The sequence below is a fragment of the Eptatretus burgeri genome, chromosome 4 (assembly GCF_056783735.1).
Source record: "Eptatretus burgeri isolate ZD-2024b chromosome 4, Ebu_testis_v1, whole genome shotgun sequence".
Taxonomy (NCBI): Eukaryota; Metazoa; Chordata; class Myxini; order Myxiniformes; family Myxinidae; genus Eptatretus; species Eptatretus burgeri.
In genome coordinates, this window is record NC_140964.1 from 87959217 (window position 1) to 87980698 (window position 21482).

General features: G+C 45.7%; 1 protein-coding gene across 2 annotated transcripts in view; it reads left to right on the forward strand.

Annotated features, from left to right (window-relative positions):
* Positions 1 to 21482, forward strand: part of ADHFE1 (alcohol dehydrogenase iron containing 1) — a 65910-nt gene that overhangs the window by 18717 nt on the left and 25711 nt on the right. For both annotated transcript variants that reach the window (XM_085879246.1, XM_085879247.1), the window contains one exon: positions 3214 to 3319. In XM_085879246.1, coding sequence (XP_085735372.1) covers positions 3214 to 3319 — 106 coding nt within the window. The remainder of the gene's footprint in view (positions 1 to 3213; positions 3320 to 21482) is intronic.

Consider the following 21482-nt stretch of genomic DNA (forward strand, 5'->3'; position numbering starts at 1 on the left):
CAAATCCTCGATCTTTTCTACCCCCGATAATCCACCCAAGCCCACTTCCTTCATTTCTCCTGCTTTCCTTCCTGAAAGTCCCTGTAATGTCCATCTTCTCTTCGCCATGTTCCCCGTCCCATCCCCATCCCCATCCCTCTCCCTTCCACAGTTCACCTAATGTGTCTGTTCCCCACTGTTTTGTCCCTTCCACTCCCGCCCCTCTTGTCTCATGCCTCCTTGCTGTGAGTTGTGTGTTAGCTCTCATACGAGCCTCGACCAAGGTATACAAAAAAAAAAAAAAAAAAAAAAAAGGTGTTGGAAGAGGGAGACTAGTTTGAAAGTTCAATCTTGAAGTTGGATGGATGTTGTTTTCTGGCTCTCCTGAGGGTAGAAACACTTGTTGCGGGCTTTGTGGAATGATCTGAGGTTGCCTTTGATCTGATTTGCCTTACAGTAGGAGAATGCAAGTTATTTCAAGGCAACTGCCTCAACCACAGGATTCATTGTATTATTGGTGGGAGGATGGGTAAGATAACTGAATATGAGATGGGATGAATCTGTGCATAAGGGAGAGCAGTTTTCGGCGGAAGAATTCCCAGGCTGTGTTAATATCAGGGGCGGTAGATATAGGATACCAGTTCTGAAGTACGATGGCTGCTTGCGCTCCCTGCCAGTTTCCCTGAGTGAACAGTCAGACTCACTGGCACAGCGGCTCTTCTCTGAGAATGGCCAGAGAGATGTTCACCTTCATAAGCACATGCTCAGATGAACCAATTCGGGCAGAAGAAGAGCAAGACATATTGGTGGGGAAGTAAGTCATCACCACATCCAAAAGTGAGGATTTTCCATTGACAGAAATCTGGGTGGGAAAATTTACAGATTGGGTCAGTCCCATGGAGTCACGGAAGTCCTTTGGAGAAGTGCAATGGCTAGTGAGAGAGGTCCCCACACCCAGCCAAGTTGCATGGTGACAATTGAAATCACCACATATGAGGAAGAGAGAGTTGGGATGAGTGCTTAAAAGTTGGTCCAGAGAGAGATGTCGTCAGAGAGAGATGCAGATGGAGTCTCACTGTTAGGAGGATGGTACTACACATAGACAAACATGAGGTGGGAGCAAAGGGGAAGTCGCAGCCAGAGGTACTCCTGGGGTTTGGGAGGTGTAAGAGCAGTCCACAAAGAGTAAGAAATGGAGTTCTTGATGTACAGTGCGACTTCACCTCCAGAACGGGGTTCAGGTCTATCAAACCGGAGGAGACAATGGCCAGGGAGAGACTAGAAAGAGTCAGGGACGTCCTGTTAGAGGAAAGATTCTGTTAAGCAGATGATATCTGGTTTATCGGCAATGGCCTGGATTGTGAGATCTGTGTGTTGGAGTGAAGGTCTCGGATGTTTGAGGTCCACACAGTTAGGGAGAGGAGAAGAGGAGCTGCTGATCGGGTGTAGGAATGTGGAAAGGAGCAAGGAGAGGGGCCGGGAGGGTGTGGGTTGGGGATGAAGCCATGAGTGAGAGTAGCAGGGGCGAAGCAAGGAGAGGGAAGAGTGGGTATTTATACATCTTGATCATGCACTCTGTATATATGTCATTTTACTGCTCGCTGGAACTTTGTGTTGACTTGAGATGAATAACATCACATTAAAGCACAAATTACTGTTGACGAGTAGTGGGTAACGGCTGATAAGTATTGGGGGCACATCTTGGGCAAGAGTGCACACATTGCGTGGCTGGCTAAGTGATGGCAATGATTGAAGGAAAACCAACCCGACTGTTTGATAAGGTCATTGATTTATTGAATGGGCAGCACAAAAAAACTCATTGAAACGCTTTGTGCACCAAAAGTGCATCAAGTGAAGCGTGAATCGAAAATGTTGGTTTCCAGGATTGTGGATAGCACAGAATGGTCTTAACTTTAATCTGTCCGAGACTGAGGTTGCTTCGTTTTATTTGACATTTTGATCGTGGGAGCTTTGACATTGAGGTTGGTGTCAGAATCAGGGGATCATGTGGCAACACCGTTGACGACTGGCCAATGATTGTGGTCAGGAAATGAACCAGGCAAGGGCGGTTTTCATGTGAGAGTTCTTTGTACCACTGGTGATAGATCGTGTAACCCCGTTTATTAAAACTCATGACTGAAATAGTTTTTTTGACATGGTCATTGATAATAACTGACTTTCGAAAATGGCAATTAAGTGACTTGAATTGCAATGAAAAAGAAAATTCGATGTTTATATTGTTGTTGGGCAACTTGACTGTCTTCTTACCTGACTCAGAATGTAATAATGAAAAGGAAATCTCAAAAAGTATCTTTATTTCTGGTGGCAGAACACTTCAAATCACATGGATGGAAGCCATCTTTATTTGAAAATCAGTTTTTAGGTCATCTATACCGAGATGACCTAATAAAGCCGGACCAAATGTCCGTCCGTCCATCCGTCTGTACGTCCATCCGTCCGTCAACAATTTTTCTTTCCGATCTTGATAAAACTTAGTTTGTGGGTAGAGGTCGATGAGTGTTGCACAACGATATAACTTTTGTCCGGGTTCAAGGTCGGGGTCAAGATCACGAGGTCACGTAAGTTATAAAAATCGCCATTTTCAAAACCTATCTAGTCTGCCACTCTACAAGATATTCGGCAACTGTTTGTTGATTATGATAGTAAAAAATATTATCTTGTATCTAACTGGACAGATTTTTGAATTTCCGTCCCGTTTGGCCGCCACGTTACCTGGAAGATGGTCAAAAACACCTCCCGGTACAAAAAAAACTTTTTACTTCCGATCTTGATGAAATTTGGTATGTGGGTAGAGGTCGATGAGTGATACCCAACGACATATTTTTTCCCGGATTCGGGGTCAGGGTCAAGGTCACGAAGTCACGAAAGATGTGAAAGTCGCCATTTTCAAAACCTATCTTGTCTGTCATTTTAGGAGATATCTGGCAACGGTTCATCGATTATGATAGTAAAAAACATTATAGAGATGCCCGTCACCCCCCACACGGGGGTAATTTTATTGTTTTGTTTTTGAGTTTTCAGCAAGGAGGATAGTCCTCATTGGTTGATTTCTCCCCAGCTACCCCTTTCCAATCAACCCATAGCTTGTAAAGATGTTGGTGATGATCTCAGCTGGTCATGATGAGAGACAGGGTTAGATTACTGTTGATCTATTTATTTACTGTTCTCATCAAATGTTTTGATAATTCTGTGAATTAATAATCTCCATCCTAGGTATTGCAAGCCGTGCTATAAGGCCCACTCTTGGCCTGATTGATCCTCTGCACACATCTTACCTGCCTGAAAGAGTGTGTGCCAACAGTGGGTTTGATGTGCTTTGGTACGTATCTACACTTGAGCACTCACGAAAACTTCATCCCTGCTCATTTTTTCATTTCTGTATCTCTGCAATTTCTGTATCTCTGTATCTTCGTGTCATAAAATTATCTGTACATAGTATTTTACTTGTCAATACATACCATATATATACAGTCTATACATATTTTTTTGCGTCAGAATGTGTTGAACCTCACATTTCTTGAGGGAGACGAATGGATTCCTGGAATGATTAACTCAAGGTAGCTTTCATGTGGCAGACCAAATGAAGGTTGAGGACATTTTGAGCGAGCTATTAACAAAAGATCTGTGGAGAAAACCTTTGGAATTTATTTATTTCTTTATTTCCATTCCCACCACTGTCGTGACTAACGAATTGTTAAGGCTGTACAGGCCTGTTAAAGCAGGGATTTGAAAATGGCTGCCATGCAAAAGGCCATCTCAAGTTACAGATACTCATGGCTTGTTGGCCTATCTGTGTCCTCATGTGAAACTTCTGCATCCTTACGTGGGGATTCCAAAATTTGAATAGCACACACCATCATGCGCTTTTGCCCATTATTTCCTCAATGTCCTTGTAATCCATGACAAAGTACAATGATGTGTACAAATTTTATATATTCTACATGTGATTTATATCCAAGCTCTTCCACTAACCTTCACTCAATGTAAAGAAAACAAAATGGGGTTTGAATAAATGCAGGCAGTTCAATGATTTTATTATGAAAACAAAACCCATATGAAAAAGTGATATTTATGAGTAACACTGTATAGTACTACAATTTTTCCAATCATGCAGTGTTGGAAATATGGCTTGTTTAAAAGCTCACATTTTGTTCTCTTACAAATTATAATTATCTGCACAAAGATGCACCAGGAAGCTGCTTGGACATGATAATGACTGAGCAGTATTTCTGTATTCAATTGAAACGGTTGCAAATCCAGCATTAGATGCTTTGTAAATAGGACTGAAAACAGTTTAGCATTTTTATTGCATGGTTTATATTTGTAATTTTGTGGTTTGATTAGCCAAGACCAGTCCAGAAGAGATGGGAGAGGCTATTGTAATCCAACTGTGTCAGTGTGCAAGTCTGCACGCCGCTCTTTATTCTCATTACCCCACACATAGCGCAAAGTGGTGTTAAGCAATATGGGACTTTCAAAATGATGTTTCTACACAAATAAAATGTAGTGTGTGTGTTTATTTCACGGAACCAGTTTCATTGAGCTGTATGATTAAATGCATTCACTGCTAAGCCTCGCGACCTGTGCCGCAGAGGGACTGCCTATCCATAGCGTCTGCCAGGTCTATGTCCATATTTTTGGAGGTTTCGTGATGTGCTCTGCAGGGAATCAAAGCAAATCTGTTAAAAAGAAAAAGTCATTTCATTTCATTAATTCATTAAATTTAATTAACTGCCACGTGCTTGGTGAAGACGGGCTTCAAAGTTAAAGGGATCCTTTATTGTATGCAGCAATAGCCTGGCCAACCGTTCCTTATCAACCATTTAATTGGAGTGCTTGCATGAGTGCTTAAGCCACATGCCGAGCATCCATTGTTCACCGCAGTACCGCGCTGCGTCGCTCTGAGCGAATCGTTCACTCTGCGGACGTGTTTGCCGCACCACGTCACCCTGAGGAAGTGGTACGTGCTCCATCACCTTGAGCGAGTGGTACGTGCTCCGTCACCCTGAGCGAGTGGTTCGTGCTCCGTCACCCTGAGCGAGTGGTTCGTGCTCCGTCACCCTGAGCGAGTGGTTCGTGCTCCGTCACCCTGAGCGAGTGGTTCGTGCTCCGTCACCCTGAGCGAGTGGTTCGTGCTCCGTCACCCTGAGCGAGTGGTTCGTGCTCCGTCACCCTGAGCGAGTGGTTCGTGCTCCGTCACCCTGAGCGAGTGGTTCGTGCTCCGTTACCCTGAGCGAGTGGTTCGTGCTCCGTTACCCTGAGCAAGTGGTTCGTGCTCCGTCACCCTGAGAGAGTGGTTCGTGCTCCGTCACCCTGAGCGAGTGGTTCGTGCTCCGTCACCCTGAGCGAGTGGTTCGTGTTCCGTCACCCAGAGGGAGTGGTTCGTGCTCCGTCACCCAGAGGGAGTGGTTCCTGCTCCGTCACCCTGAGCGAGTGGTTCGTGCTCCGTCACCCTGAGCGAGTGGTTCGTGTTCCGTCACCCTGAGCGAGTTGTGAAATAACACCCAATTTCCGAGCCGTTTGCCGTATTAATGTTTTCTAAATTACCGAGCCAAATTTTTTTCCACCCGTCCCACACAGCTGTTTATAAAGAATAATGTTTGTGAACATCTCCCTTAAACGTCTTTATAAATGCAACCTCGTTTTTCTGTGAAAGCTACCGAAGGTTTCTGGGTTGTATACAGTCAGTCCTGTAGTTGATAATCACACTGACTCCAACCTGCTGATTCCCAAAAAATTGCCCATATCGGCCAAGTGTGTGTGTGTGTGTGTGTGTGTGTGTGTGTGTGTGTGTGTGTGTGTGTGTGTGTGTGTGTGTGTGTGTGTGTGTGTGTGTGTGTGTGTGTGTGTGTGTGTGTGTGTGTTGTTCATAAAGCATAACATATTCTTTCTGCGAACCCCCAACACCCACCCCTCTCTTTCTGTCTTTGTTTCATCCTTGCTCTACCCCCCTCTCAATACAGTGCAGTGCCCTCCTCCCGCATCTCCTCTCTCACTCTCCCCTCCTCTTTCTCTCTCTCTCTCTCTCTCTCTCTCTCTCTCTCTCTCTCTCTCTCTCTCTCTCTCTCTCTCTCTCTCTCTCTCTCTCTCTGTCTGACTGTCTGTCTGTCTCTTTCTCTGGACATATGCGGACGGTGGTTATGTCTGGACAGTGTTTGTCAGGACGTATGTCCTGGTGGTGTTTATGTCCGGACGGGAGTTTCTCTCCGGATGTGGCCGAGCAGTGTTTGTCTCCGGCCAACTTGGCTCAGGATGTGTCCGGGCAGGGTATGTCTCCGGATATGTCCTGATGGTGTTTATGTCTGGACAGGAGTTTGTCTCCGGACGTGTCCGAGCGGTGTTTGTCTCCGGCCAGCTTTGCTCCGGACATATCCAGGCGGTGTTTGTTGCCCGAGGCATCCAGGTGGTATGTATGTCTGGACGGGAGTTTTTTTATTTCCTTATAGTGTAGATAGATGAATTCGAATCAACAAAATCACAAACTGGTCCAACACATGGAACATGTCCTTCAATCTGGACAAATCTCACACTCTCACTATCTCTCTCAGAAAGGACCGTTTAGAACCCCCCCCCCATCCACTTTCTCAACAATCCTCTGGAAAAGTCCTTTCTTTTAAGCTTCTGGGTCTCACTATCTGCCATGACCTTTCCTGGGAAAGCCAGATTTCAAACCTGGCCTCCAAAGCCAGTTCCCGACTGGGAATCCTCCATCGTGCAAAGTCCTTCCTCGCCCCACCTGAGCTCCTGACCACTTACAAAGCTTTCGTCTGCAGCCTGATGGAGTACTGACTCTCTCCTCTGGGGTGGTGCTCCTGCCTCCCAACTTTCTCGGCTTCACGCTGTGGAAACAAAGGCATTTCGGATCATTGGCATCTCCCGCGATGAGGCTGAGTCTTTGGGCCTCTCACTCTCTCACCACAGGCTGGTCGGTGGTCTTTCCGTCTTCTGCCGTCTCCTCTCCAGCCTCCCCCCTGCTCTCTCTGCGATTTGTCCCCACCACATTTCCGCAGGGCGGTCAAGGTCCGCCAACAACCCCCTTCTGGTAAAATTACCAAAATCACGAATCACTGCTCACCTTCACTCTTTCATTCCTCTTTTTTCCCGCCTTTGGAATAAACTCCCTCACTCTATTCAATCCCATTCTTCCCCCCAGGCCTTCAAAACAGCTGTTCACCACCACCTCTTATCATCCCCCATCCAAATCCTCAATCTTTTCTACCCCCGATAATCCACCCAAGCCCACTTCCTTCAAATTCCCTGCTTTCCTTCCTGAAAGTCCCTGTAATGTCCATCTTTTATTTCCCATGTTCCCCACCCCATCCCTCTCCCTTCCACAGATCTCCTAATGTCTCTGTTCCCCACTGTTTTGTCTTTCTCACTCCTGCCCCTCTTGTCTCATGCCCCCCTTGCTGTGTGTTGTGTGTTAACTGTCATAAGAGCCTCGACAAGGTGTACAAAAAAAACAAGTCAAACAAATGAAGAATTTAACAGGCATTGATAGAAAAATAGACAAAGAGCAGATGCTGTTCACTATCCCTTACTTAACAATCAAACACGAGACAACGGGACCCAGCAAATCATTTGGGGGGCGGGGGGAGGGGGGGAAGAAATCCGGTCTCAGCTTACCAAGTTAGAAGTCGTCATGCGTCCAATAAAATGTCCCAAAATGTGTGAGCGTGCGTTGGTCTGCTGCCAGTGCCCTGCCTCGCCATGTACCCACTCGCAAACAGGCTCGAACACCAATTGACGTCACCCCAAGGAACCAGGGACGCCAAGAATCAGGTATGAGCAGAACCAGCAGGAACAGTCCAACTAAACCGTCACCCACCGTCAGGAGTTATCAGGAGCCGTAACCAACGAACAACTGTAAGAAGCTTAAGAAGCTGTAAGGCGCTGTGAGGAGCTGTACCTCGCTGTCACCAACTGTCAACAACTGTCACCCACTCACCAACTCTCACGAATTGTCACCAACTGACTGGAAAGCGGTCCTCCCATCCTTTTTATAGGTGATCAGTGTGGGCCGAGCCTCAAGCAGACTTCAGCCAAATCCATCTTGCCGATTGGCGCATCGCTGCACATGACCAACCGTCAATCTCGCGATCATTCCTTCCTCGTTCAGCCCGACACAAACAAGAGCCAGCCAGCATCCAGAGAGCTGCCAAACGGGGCATCAGACGTCGATGGAAAAAGGTAGACCTCAACGTCGGTGAAAGAGAGGTGGGTGTTGAACATCAATGAATGATAGGTGGTTGAGGTAAATGATCCACAGTCGTATTTGACCATCAGAATAATCATTCCGGAAAAGGGCACGGTGTGCTTAATCAAATGGCCTGTAAATCCAGGGTGTAAATAAATCGTCCACCTCCAAGCCAATGGGTCCCGATGGAAAGGGACCGATGGAAAATGAGCCTCCGTTGGGCTAACGACTATCTATTGCGTGCATGAACGTGTCGTAAAGAGAAAAAGGCCATCCCATAAGAAAGGGAAACTGTTATGTTCTATATCCTTCTCCAATGCATCAAAGTTAGAATCCCACCAGACAAGGGGATTGGCCTATCCTGGACAATGGACATGCATTTATAGAAATAACTGTCTGAGGATTTGAATGCATTCGTCAGATCCGATTCTGAAATCCATAACTGTATCGATGGTCTAATATATATATATATATATATATATATATATATATATATATATATATATATATATATATATATATATATATAATTCCAGCAATCTCTGTGTGTGTCTGTCTGTATGTGTGTCTGTCTGCGACCGCCGTTTCTCGAAGACAACTGGGCCGATCTGATTGAAACTTGCCAGGAATATTGCTGGGGACCCGCGGATGTGCCTTTTCAAGGTTTGATATTTATCGGACAAGCGGTTCCCAAATTACAGACATTTATTTGCTAACCAATGAGAGAACACGGTGCTATGACATCACAAATGATGTCACGAATGCCATCACAATTATTTATTTATTTTTTTTTGCACGATTGACGTCACAATTCTTCTTCTTCGTCGTTTGATATGACATCACAATTGACGCTGGGGACCTGAGTCTGTGCCTTTTCAAGGTTTGATATCGTTCTTCATCTGTTTCAGCTGTTTCCAAGGTTTGAAAGCTGTTTTTTCCCAAGGTTTGAATTAATTGTTCAAATTATTAATTAATCCCAAGGTTTGAATTTTCCCAAGGGAAACAGTTGTTTCCCAAGGGTTGGAAAGATGTTTTTTCCCAAGGTTTGAATTATTTGTTCAAATTATTAATTAATCCCAAGGTTTGAATTTTCCCAAGGGAAACAGCTGTTTTCCAAGGGTTTGAAAGTTTTTTATTTTTATTTTTATTTTTTTTTGCACGTACAGCCACGCACATACGGGCATGCGAGAGCGAAGGAATGGCCTGTGTGGTTGTTGTTTCTGGTACGCGGTTTGAAAGTTTTTTTTCCACGTACGCCATACGGCCACGCACGTACGGGCATGCAAGAGCGAAGGAACAGCCTGTGTGGTTGTTGTTTCTGGCACGCGGTTTTAAAGTTTTTTTTTTTTTTTTTTTTTTTTTTGCACGTACGGCCATGCACGTACGGCCACGTACGTACGGGCACGCACCTACGGGCATGCACTAGTATCTATAATTCCAGCAATGTGTGTGTGTGTGTGTGTGTGTGTGTGTGTGTGTGACCGCTGTTTCTCGACAACTACTGGTCCGATCTCATTGAAATTTGCCAGGTATATTGCTGGGGACCTGAGGATGTGCCTTTTCAAGGTTTCATATTAATCGGCTTCAGGGTAAGCAAACACACAAACAAACAGACAGACAGACACACAGAATGACACACACAACCGACCAACATAATTGCCGAAATCCGAAGGATTCTGGCAATTAATGAGTGACAACTTGGCAAAACAGCACAAAGTGGAATCGTACACGGTAGAGCACATAGCTCTGCCAGGTGGAACAGTTTACGTTTTGTATCCCACTGATGGGCTGGATCAGAACCAAAATAAAATCCTCTTGTTCTTGTCACCTACTCAACTCATCCACCTTCTTTTGTCATAACTCGTCCACAACTTTTTGAGATATAGTGATATATTTAGTTTTTGGTGCTATCTATCAATTTTATAAATTAGGCCTGCGTTGACCTTTTGACCTTAAAATTAATGGTAAGTTGAATTCAATGACCTGACCTGAAAATGCTCTTCAAATTTCAAGTCAATCAGATGAAAATTGAGGATTTTAGAACAAAAGAACAACCCAGGCGTTTTTGTGTTCTTCCTTTTATACCGGGTGTATCACAGAGGATTGGCAGAGTATTGAAAATGGCAGGAGTGAGAGTAAGTTTAAAACCGGTCTTCACTCTCAAGACAGCCCTGATTGGGCTAAAGGACAAACTACCAAGGAAGGACAAGACAGGGGTGGTGTGTGTGTGTGTGTGTGTGTGTGTGTGTGTGTGTGTGTGTGTGTGTGTGTGTGTGTGTGTGTGTGTGTGTGTGTGTGTGTGTGTGTGTGTGTGTGTGTGTGTGTGTGTGTGTGTGTATGTGTGTGTGTGTATATTGTTAAGGATTCAGCGACGGAGGGATTCTCAACCCACTCTGGCCGTCTCCGGGGTTTATAATGCCGGCTGGCTCGGCACAGGCCTCGGGTCACGCGTCTTCAATCGCGATACCAACGTAATCCTGGACCTTATCAGTTGGGAAAATAGAACCCTGGTTACAGACTGGTTTTGCCAGATCCCGAGCGTTTTCTGCCAGTCTGTAACCATTTTGGTTTTCTATGCCAATCGAACGGATCGTTCCTCGACGCGACACAAATTAATCCATAGCGGAAACTTCATACGAACCAACCAGATTTATTGGGGAACATCGGGGAACACAACACAAGCAAAATATTCACGACAATGTTTTTATTAACAATCTTTAACCCGTTCTTAACTAGGGAACTACGGATTACAGGTTTGGAGGGGGTCCCTACCGAGATATGCCTTAAACAACGTGCAAACAAGACAGACAGACAGCATGCAGACAAGACAGAGTACTTGGTGATGTTTCGTGGATGAGAGCAAAGTGTCAAAAGCACGAATGTCGCTTGTAACAAGCCGATGTCCATGGATTCAAGCCCAAGCTCGAACACACCATGTGGCGAGACTGTGCTCGCCTTCCTTTTTCGCACCGCACGCGGTCTCCGCGCGGTCTGACCCCGCGTAAGGTCGATGACACAAGACCGCCAGATCGACGATGGGACCCAGCTGGTTTCTCTCAAGGGCCAGCATACAAGTCCAGACCTGGCCTGTTCACCAGACAAGGCCAAATCGGGGTGCCGGGCTCCGGCAAGCAGATCGGCAAACGTGTCGAGCCTTGAGGTGAGTAAGGATGGAGGCTCCGTGGTTAGACGCAGGTTGAACCTGTCGATCACCTCCTCATAAGAGTCGATCGCCGACTCGACGTGCAGGCTGCTTCTCCCACTGCCAAATAGGCTGACTCGACGTGCACAGGTTCAGTTTCTCTCTCTGCAGAATCAACACTGTCTCTCCTTCGTTCGCTTGCTTCCAAGCCACTGCTCATCCAGCAGATCGCGACTCAACACTCGTCGTTTCTCTGTTGCCTTCCCTGCCTTTCTTTCGGCTCATTCCTCACGAAAAACAGACACAGCTGTCCCGTGTACAGCCGATCGGCGCCACCTCGGCGCTCAGTTTCACCACAGTTCTTTTTCGTTCGCTCGCTTCTCAAAGCCGACTGCCGTTTCTCTCACGGCAGAATCACCTCCGTCCTCTCAGTTTCTTACCACTTTTTTCCTTTCCTTCTCGCCTCGAAACCCGAGCACGCCTCAAAACCAACTGTTCCCCCAAACTGAACCACTCCACGAGGTCTTCGTTCACCCCTCAAAGCCATTCGCTCCTGCTCCTTTACGAAGCCGACAAACTCCTCCCCTTAGCTCCACTTCCCTCTCCAAGCCACTCCTCCTCCTCAGCCGACTGGGCGGGGCCGATCGTCCTGAGAGAGGAAGGAAGAAGAGGGAGCCCTCCGCACACCACCACTGTACGAACAATGAAACATGCATCCTACACCTCCCGACACATATGTAACATCCTTTTTACCGAACAACCGAGCTAAACATGCATTTAATGGGGGATCTGAGCGAATCCTATCTTTAGTAGCCAACTAAGGGTCATTTCCTTAACAATATAAATATATATATACACATATATATATATATATATATATATATATATATATATATATATATATATTTGTATATGTATATGTATATATATAGATAGAAACTGTATGTATATATATATATATATATATATATATATATATATATATATATATATATATATATGAAGACCACAAGGGGAAAACCAGAGATATATATACATATACATATATATATATATATATATATACATATACATATACATATATACATATACATATATATATATATATATATATATATATATATATATATATATATATATATATATATATATATATATATATATATATATATATATATATACACACATGAAGACCACAAGGGGAAAACCAGAGATGTCACTTTTTATAAATTTCAGGGTTATTGCACCTGCCAATAGTTGGCAACATCAGGTTTCCTCTCACAATATTACTTTAACAAATAACCAGGGGTGTCACATAATTTATATGGTATAAAGTTTAGCCGTGCAATGAAAAAACTAGTGTTGTCAAAGCTGAACAAGTAGAAACCCAGAGTTGTCAGTACTTTACTCCTGGTTATCCCCCTTTCATTCATGTTAACTGTTCCACCATAATATTCAGAGTTGAGAAATTAAAAAATGAAAGGTTGTAAAACTTTCCCAGCATAAACTCTGAGCACCACAATGGCCTATTTGGTTATATCATGGGCTCCGTAGTTGGTGCATATCGTAGTTCAAGCCTGGTCAAACCTATATTGTGACTTTTATGGGACCTACGCCGTGGCTTAATGGTTAGCGCATCTGAGTACCCATCCTCATTCGATGTACCCACCACCCAATCAACCTGCTTAGGTATATGAGGGAGTCACATGAGGTGACTTCGGCTATCGCGGGGGTGGTTTATCCTTGGTTTCCTCCCGGTTTTCCATCATATTAAGTAGTACGGAGTAAGAAATGGAGAATCCGTCGTCATATAAGTGAAATACCCTTGAGTATGGCGTTGAACACCAATCAAACAAAAAAGCAATGACCGTTTAATGTTGAAAAATATAATCTGTGATCAACAAAGTCATGTAATGTATGCTAATAACCAACAAGCATGGATTTGCTACACATCCTGGGTTAAAATTGCATGCCAATTATTAAACAAGGGAATAACCAGTGATGTCAGTTTGCAACATTGATTCGTTTTTTCCTCTTAAATTAAATAACACAGAAGCTTGGCAAATGCTGCATGCTTAATTTGATCGGCCAATGATCACTCTTCCTTTTACTGCAAGAGAAATCTATATGACAGTTATTAAACAGTCCACCAAAGTCTTGAAACTTTGTTTTTCAGTTTCTTCAAAATTGACTTATCCTGACATCTCTAGTTTTCCCCTTGTGGTCTTCATATATATATATATATATATATATATATATATATATATATATATATATATATATATATATATATATATATATATATATATATGTATACTACGAGTAAAGCCCGGCATTGCTCGGGCTCGCAATAAAGCCCAGCGTTGCCCGGGCTTTCTTGCAAATTTCCTGAATAGCTGTTAGCGGTTAGGGGTTAGGGTTAGGGTTAGCTGTTAGTGTTAGCTGTTGGGGTTAGGGTTAGGGTTAGCTGTTAGGGTTAGGGTTAGTGTTAGGGTAGCTAACCCTAACCCTAACACTAACACGAACACCAACCCAAACCCTAACCCTAACCCTAACAGCTTGGCATAGCGGAGGTAAACAGTGCCTGGGGCAAAGTGGAAATTTGCGTCCCCCGTAGACCTTAAACTTGAGTGGATTTGAATGGAAAATCCCATAAGGGATATCGATTTATCGATTTTTTTCGAATATCGGAAGTGTTATGTAAAAACATTTATGGCCAATGACCTAAGTTTGACCAAAAGCCATAATCGTACCGAATTTGAATGGAATCGGTTGGTGTTTGTGAAAATGCATCAAAACAAATTTTGAGGGGCCTCTTGAGGAAGACAATAATATCATTAGTATATGTGCCAAATCTTGTTTCATTTCATGCAGTAACAAAAATCTGATGGTGGAACAAAGAAAGGGGCATGCCGAAATATTAATTTAAATATGTATATATATATATATATATATATATATATATATATATATATATATATATATATATATATATATATATATATATATATATATATATATATATAACAGACATATGTACGAGGTCCGTCTAAAAAGTAACAAGACTATGCCTGCTTTGTGCTCCACTTACACAACTAGAATGAACGGGTTGCGTCACAGTCTTTTGCAACATTCTAGCAATATATATGATTGATGATGGTTGACTGCGCTCATTGTGATTTTTTTTTACAGGTCGTGCTGTACACGTTGTCTAGTCTGAGTCGTTGCGCTATGAGTCATGAGCAGAGAGCCAATCTGAAATTTCTTGCCAAGCTTGGCAAAACACCTTCCGAATCCTCCGCATTGCTCCAGGAAGTCGACGGGGGAAGAAACGATGTCACCGACATGTGCATTTGAATGGCACAAGAGGTTCAAAGAGGGACGGGAGGAGGTTGAAGACGATCCACGGTCTAGAAGTCCTTCAACGAGCAGAACGGCGGACAACATTGAGCGTGTGAAGCAGATGGTGCGCGCAGATCATCAACGCGCAGTGCGGATGATTGCTGAGTAACTTTCCATCAATAAGGACACTGTCTGGAGCATCATCACTGAAAATCTCGAAATGCGCAAGGTGTGCGTAAAGATGGTCCCCAAGTAGTTGTCCGAGGACCAGAAATGGCAAAGAGTCACTGTCTGTCAAGACATTATCGAGTGCCATGAGGACGATCCAGACCTGCTCAGGAGAGTTATTACTGGTGATGAATTGTGGATATTCGAATACGATTCCAAGACCAAACGGCAGAATTGTCAGTGGAAAAGTCCGGCATCACCAAGACCAAAGAAAGCAAGGATGTCGAAGTTGAAGTTCAAGGTGATGCTCATCACCTTTTTTAGCATCAAGAGCATCGTGCACTTCAAGTTTCTACCACAGGGTCAAACAGTAAATCAATACCCTGTGGTACATATATATATATATATATATATATATATATATATATATATATATATATATATATATATATATATATATATTGTTACGGCTGTGGAAATTCGCAATACACAATAAAGGTTCCTTAGATTAGTTATGACGCTAAGTTTATGTGCAGATAGTTCCCCACCATTGTTTAAAGGGATTTCGTGTGATTCATCGGGCTGCGACGCTTTGAGATAGCCGTTTTTCTTTTCTATCGTTATTTTGAGCCACCATTGCAACAAACCTCCACACAAACAACCGCCACCACCAACTACGCCACAACGCCAACCACGCTCACACCACCCCCACAACCACCACCACCAACGTCGCTCTCAACAACCACTTCAGAATGGCAGAACAAAAAGCACTCGTGAAGCCTGTGGGGTTTTTTTTCCCGCCTGATTCTCCCGCCTGTTCTTCCCCGCGCTTGGTGTGGGGGAGGTGCGATCCGAGCGGGGGTCAAAGGTCATGTAAAGGAAGGGTCTGATTTTGGGGGAATAATTCCCTGGCCCCGAGCCAAAACTGACTTTCCTCGTCCCCCGCACAGCACGGGGAGGGGGGAGCGAGAGGGCACGCCCCTTTTTGGGAAGCTTCCAGAAGGGAGGTGGAGCCAGAAATGGGGCGGGGCAAAGGGCAGAGCCCTGCTTTACAAAAGGCGAACAGACGCGAGGCTCGGGGTCTCTTCTCGGTTCATGCTGGCTCGTTCGTTCTTGGTCTCGTGGCGCTGGTCACCCCTTGGGCTTCTCTTCTCCCTCCCTTCGTTTGGACCTCTTCGCTTGGACTCTTTGTTTTGGGCTTCTCTCTCTCTGGTCCTGAAGCCCCTTCTGCCCTTCAGTCTTTTGCTTGTTTGGTCATGGGTCATGGAAGCACCAGCAGCAACGCCGGATAGAGCTTGCTGACCACGCCACGGGCCCGAGGTCAGGCGTGGCTACGCAAGGCCGTGGGGAGTCGACGTCGCGACCTGCCCACCATCGCGCCACAAGGGCGCGGGTAAGATGCTTCAGTCTCACAGGACCCGTTCAGTCCTCCAGGTCCCGTGCCATAAAGGTTTACGAACCCCGTCTACCTCCCTGCCGAGGGGAGGGTTTTTCTTTGTTTTTGTATGCATGCTGTGGCGCCGTGTCCTGCCAAGTAGAAACTGTGTAAGTAACTGCATGTAAATTGATCCTTGCTTATAGTCGGTCGTATTGCTTTTGTTTTCTATTTCTTGCTTGTATATTGCATGACTGCCTTGCTTGTGTTGTGTGTGCAATATGTCCTTCTGTGAAATGTATCCCGTTGATCGTCTTTTTCCCTTTGGAAAGTGCCATCTTGAATCGCGGAATAAATTGGTAGAGGGGTGTAAGCACCCGGTAAACAGAATCACATCCGTCCAGGTCGGCGATAACACCGCTCGGTTATCACTGTAGCACGGAATGGACCGCTTAAGCGGTTCGTATCCTAGGCCAACCTGCGGCGAGGTACGATCGCCCGGTCGACTACTCGCGCAGGTACTTAGGTCGGTCGAATTTGGCGAGCAACCCTATCCTGCACAGGTGGGCAATTGGTACCATCATGGTGAGGTTAAACCCCCACCCGTGACTGGCTCCTGGCAGTAGTTCCAGGAGGGTCACGACTGAATTGTCCGTCCGGTGGGCGACGCGGTTGCGATTGGAGTTACGCAATTGCTCGCACGCCAGGCGGGCCAGAATTCACAACAATATACATACATATATATATATATATATATATATATATATATATATATATATATATATATATATATATATATATATATATATAATGTTACGGCTGTGGAAATTCGCATTACATCATAAAGGGCCCTGAGGTGAGATATCTCCATAGGTACATGTGTAGTTAGCCCAAACCCGTTGTATAGAGGGAATTTATGTGATCCATCAGGGCTGCTATGCTTTGAGTTAGGCGTTTTTCTTTCTCTGTCTTTTATTTCAAACAAACAGCATCTCAACAACCACGCCATCCCCACCACAGCGCTAACCACACTACAACAACGCCACACCACCACCTTCGCCTTTACCTTCACAACTTCATACCACATCATCGCTTCTACGGCCATTCCCGCATCACCTGTGAACACTGAACGTCGGGCTGTCTTGGGCCCATTCGGCGATTGGTGCCAAACGCACCGAGCCACGAGCGCGAATGGCGGCATTTCCGAGGGGAAAATTCGGATCAGGAATGCTTCACGCCCACTTCTCCTCCGTCCAATGGGCAAGCGCGTGGAGGTGAATTCCATCTCGGTCCGTTTATGCAAATATTAGGATCAGGGGAGGTTCACGCCCATTTTTGCTCGACCAATGGCTGACCGGGGGGGGGGGCGGTGTGGGCCCACCTCCAATCGCGTCCTGATCCGGGAATTTGCATATCGGCGCCTCCTGAGAGCTATAAAGGTGCGAGCGGAAGGCGACTCGGGGCTTGAGTTGAGGTCGGAGGAGAGTGTGGAGCTGGAGTTGAGCGAGGAGGAGAGTGTGTCGTCGAAAAGTTGCTTTTGGAGACAAGGAGCGTTGCGTTGGTGGAGTCGAGTCCAGTGCGCGCGGTGGAGCTGCAGGCAAGGGAGCTCGGGTCCGAGGCAAGGAGGACGGCGGTCGGCGACGAGGTTGCGGTGTGGGGGATCGTTCGTCTCGTCACGGGAACCAAGCCAGCCAGCCACTCCCTCCCCAGGGCATCAACAATTTCCCCTTTCCCCCCGTGCTGAGATAGTGCTAAAGGGGGCCCCGTTCCTCCCCCACCCCAAACGTGGTGCCAACAAGCACGCCAGGGGCCTGGAGTCGGGGCACAGCGGCGCGGACACTTTGCGGCTTGCCCGCCAATGCGTCACGAGGACGTGGGTCAGACCTCCCCGGTCTCGCGGACCAAGCCGCTATTCCAGGTCCCGCGCACATTTGGCCTACGGGCCTGTCTGCCTCCTTGTCTGTGAGGGTGGCTTCTTTCTTTTGCTTTTGTGTAAATGTGTGTTGGCGCCGTCTGTGAAGTAAAACTGTGTAAGTGTTGCCGTGTGTACGCGTGTAGTCGGTTTTAACCCTTCCTTTGCTTTCTATGTGCATTTTGATTATTGTGGCTGTATATACGTGCTTTCCGTGTGCCGCTGAATAAAATGCTTGCTTGTTGAACTGTTTCCGCTCTGCTTCGTCTCCTTCCTTTTAAATTGACTCTCCATCCTGCTTCACGTAAGGGGTTCGTAGTGGGTGCAATATCCCGGTAATTAATCGGAACCGTCAAGGCTGACGATAACACCGCTCGGTTATCACTGTAGCATGGAACGGACCGCTTAAGCGGTTCGTGTCCGGAGTCGGCCTGTGGCATGGTACGATCGCCCGGTCGGCCATTCGCGCAGGTACTTAGGTAGATCGAATTCGGCGAGCAACCCTATCCTGCGTGGGTGGGCAATTGGCACGATCGTGGTGAGGTTAAACCCCTACCCGTGACTCGCTCCCGGCGTTGTTCCGAGAGGGCCACAACTGAATTGTCCGTCCGGTGGGCGATGTGCCGCGATTCGAGTTACGTGGCTGTTCGCACGCCGGCGGGCGCGAATTCGCAACAATATATATATATATATATATATATATATATATATATATATATATATATATATATATATATATATATATATATATATATATATATATATATATATATTGTTACGGTTCGAGGAACCGTATGCATACAAACATACAGTTGTCCCGAAGTTAGTTATTCCATTAAGTATATGTGCAGATAGAGCCCCTCCTTATGTGTAGTGGGAGGACACTGGGGTGCGTTGCGATGTTTTTTTAGTTAGATTAATAAATCATTACATCCCATCCACGACGACGCACGGTACCCTCTGCCTGCTCGCACCTTCATCTAGCGTGCTACTCTCGCATGGGCTGAACAAGCGCGTGTTTACCCACTCACCTAACCGGCGACTCGCTTTCCGAGGCAGAATCTTTGTGTGGTACCTTTTTGGCGAGTCCGGACATGCGGAGTGGGCGGGCTTCCCGATATGGCCGAAATGCTGCCCAGAAAGGGCGGCGCCATGGAAGCCCCGTCCAATCAGGGTGAACAGTGACGTCGGCTTCACCATGGCTCCTCCCCACTGAAGGAGATCTATAAATTACAACAGCATTCGTTCAGAGTTGTCTGGTGAGCTGGAAAGTGAGTCGTCTTAAGAGTGAGCTAGAAAGTGAGTCGTCTTGAGCAGAGCGTTGGAGTGAGACAGTTTGTCAGCTGATAGCGAAAGAAAGGAGGAAGGTCGTTGAGTCGTTGCGCTCTTTGGGGGTCATTCGTTTTCAGTGTGAGAGAGCTGGGAAGACCTCGACCCGACCTTAACCAGGTCTCTCGTTGGGTCCTGTCTGCAGCCCTGATCCCTGCCTCGGACTCCGCTCTACTTGACCCGGGCTCCTTTGCAGACATGGTCTACACATGTGCGGCCATGGGCCTAGCCGCACGACCATTGACAGGTGCCGCACCACGGAGCATCCCTTCCTTCCAACGTTCAGGTACCCGAAAGAACTGCGACCTCACCTCACCTCCCTCTCTGGCTGCTGGGGTCCTTTGCCATACATCTGGGTTTATTTTCGTCTGAGTGTGCATCTGAGTGCGTGGCGCTGTCTTTAAGTAGAATTGCAGAAGTGTTTTTATTTGATCATTGTAAATCTTGCCTGTTTTATTCCCACATAAGTCTGCTCTGTGTCCTTCTTTTGTAAGTTGATTGTCAATAAATAATTGTAGAAATGTTCCCAGTCGTTTTCGTCTTTTCCTTCATTGGTCCAGCATGGTTCGGATCTGAGTTTTAGCCGGGTCTTTATTCCCGATATTCTGTTCATTCAAGCCAGTACGTCCTTGGTAGTTCCGCTCGGCTGCATCCGATCCGGAGTTTGTAGTTGGTACACTACCGTAGTTGATAGAGTGATCCTGTTCCGGCAAGGCATACCGAGGGCGTGGTTCCCCGGTAGTCTAAACCGCGTGGTTAATTAGGTAAATTGATTCCAGACAAAAAGACCCTATGCCACACAGTGGAGGTATTGGCGTCCACGGTCGTTTTGGCGACCCGCCGCGTCACGGAATTATCCGTGAGCGATGGCCTACAATTCCGGGAGTCTGGTGAGAGGCTACGTAACTTCCCCCATCTAGCGGTCGTTCTCGCCACCGGTCCCCGGCCCGCAACAATATATATATATATATATATATATATATATATATATATATATATATATATATATATATATATATATATATATTATATATAATACCAAGCTTGCACATAAAAACTTGGCTCTCCGTCACACGATCCCTATGAAATTGCTATGGCACTTAGTGGACATGCCGACAATGTTTGGGAAGTCTTGGCGTTCCATAGTACCACTTGCATTTTGCACAATGCGTATTTTTGTCATTCCCCGTGTACGGTCTGTCGTCTGCTTCCAGCTATGTTGTACTGCTATCCCATGCATGTGCACTGGTATCGCTAGTATATATATATATATATATATATATATATATATATATATATATATATATATATATATATATATATATATATATATATATATATATATATATATATATATACACACACACACACGCACATGCACACGCACAGACACACACACACACACACACACACACACACACACACACACACACACACACACACACACACACACACATTGTTACAGTTTCGCTGGAGCGTCGCCACGAGCACGACCCTCGATGGAGCAGTGGGGCCGCCTCGGCTCGATCGCCCGGAATTACAGATCGTCGCCCTGGATAAGTCTGGAGTCGTCGGGTCCTGGTTCTTTTGGACCGAAATACGCCAATGGGTAAATCACATGGAGCGATCACCGCCTTAAGCGAGCCCGTTCCATGTTTGATGCCGAGTGGTTGTATCGCCGAGTTCCGTCGGCCCGATTGTCTTGTTACCGGGGCACAACTGCCATCTCATCTCTCACATGTGACACATTCAGTCAATACGAGAAATGGACATGACGAGCTGAATACATTTAACAAATGGCGATATTTATTAAATGATAATGGGGAACTCGGGAACACATAAGAGCAGAGCTACACCGAATAGAAAGCAAGGCAATGCAGATATATACAGCAAAACACTTAAGCAGTTCACTACTTACTCAGACTGGCGCCACAAACGGACACACACACACACCCAGACAGAAATGGACCTTCTTGGGTCTTTATTACGGTTCTCCAGCCGAGGAGGACAGTCCGGC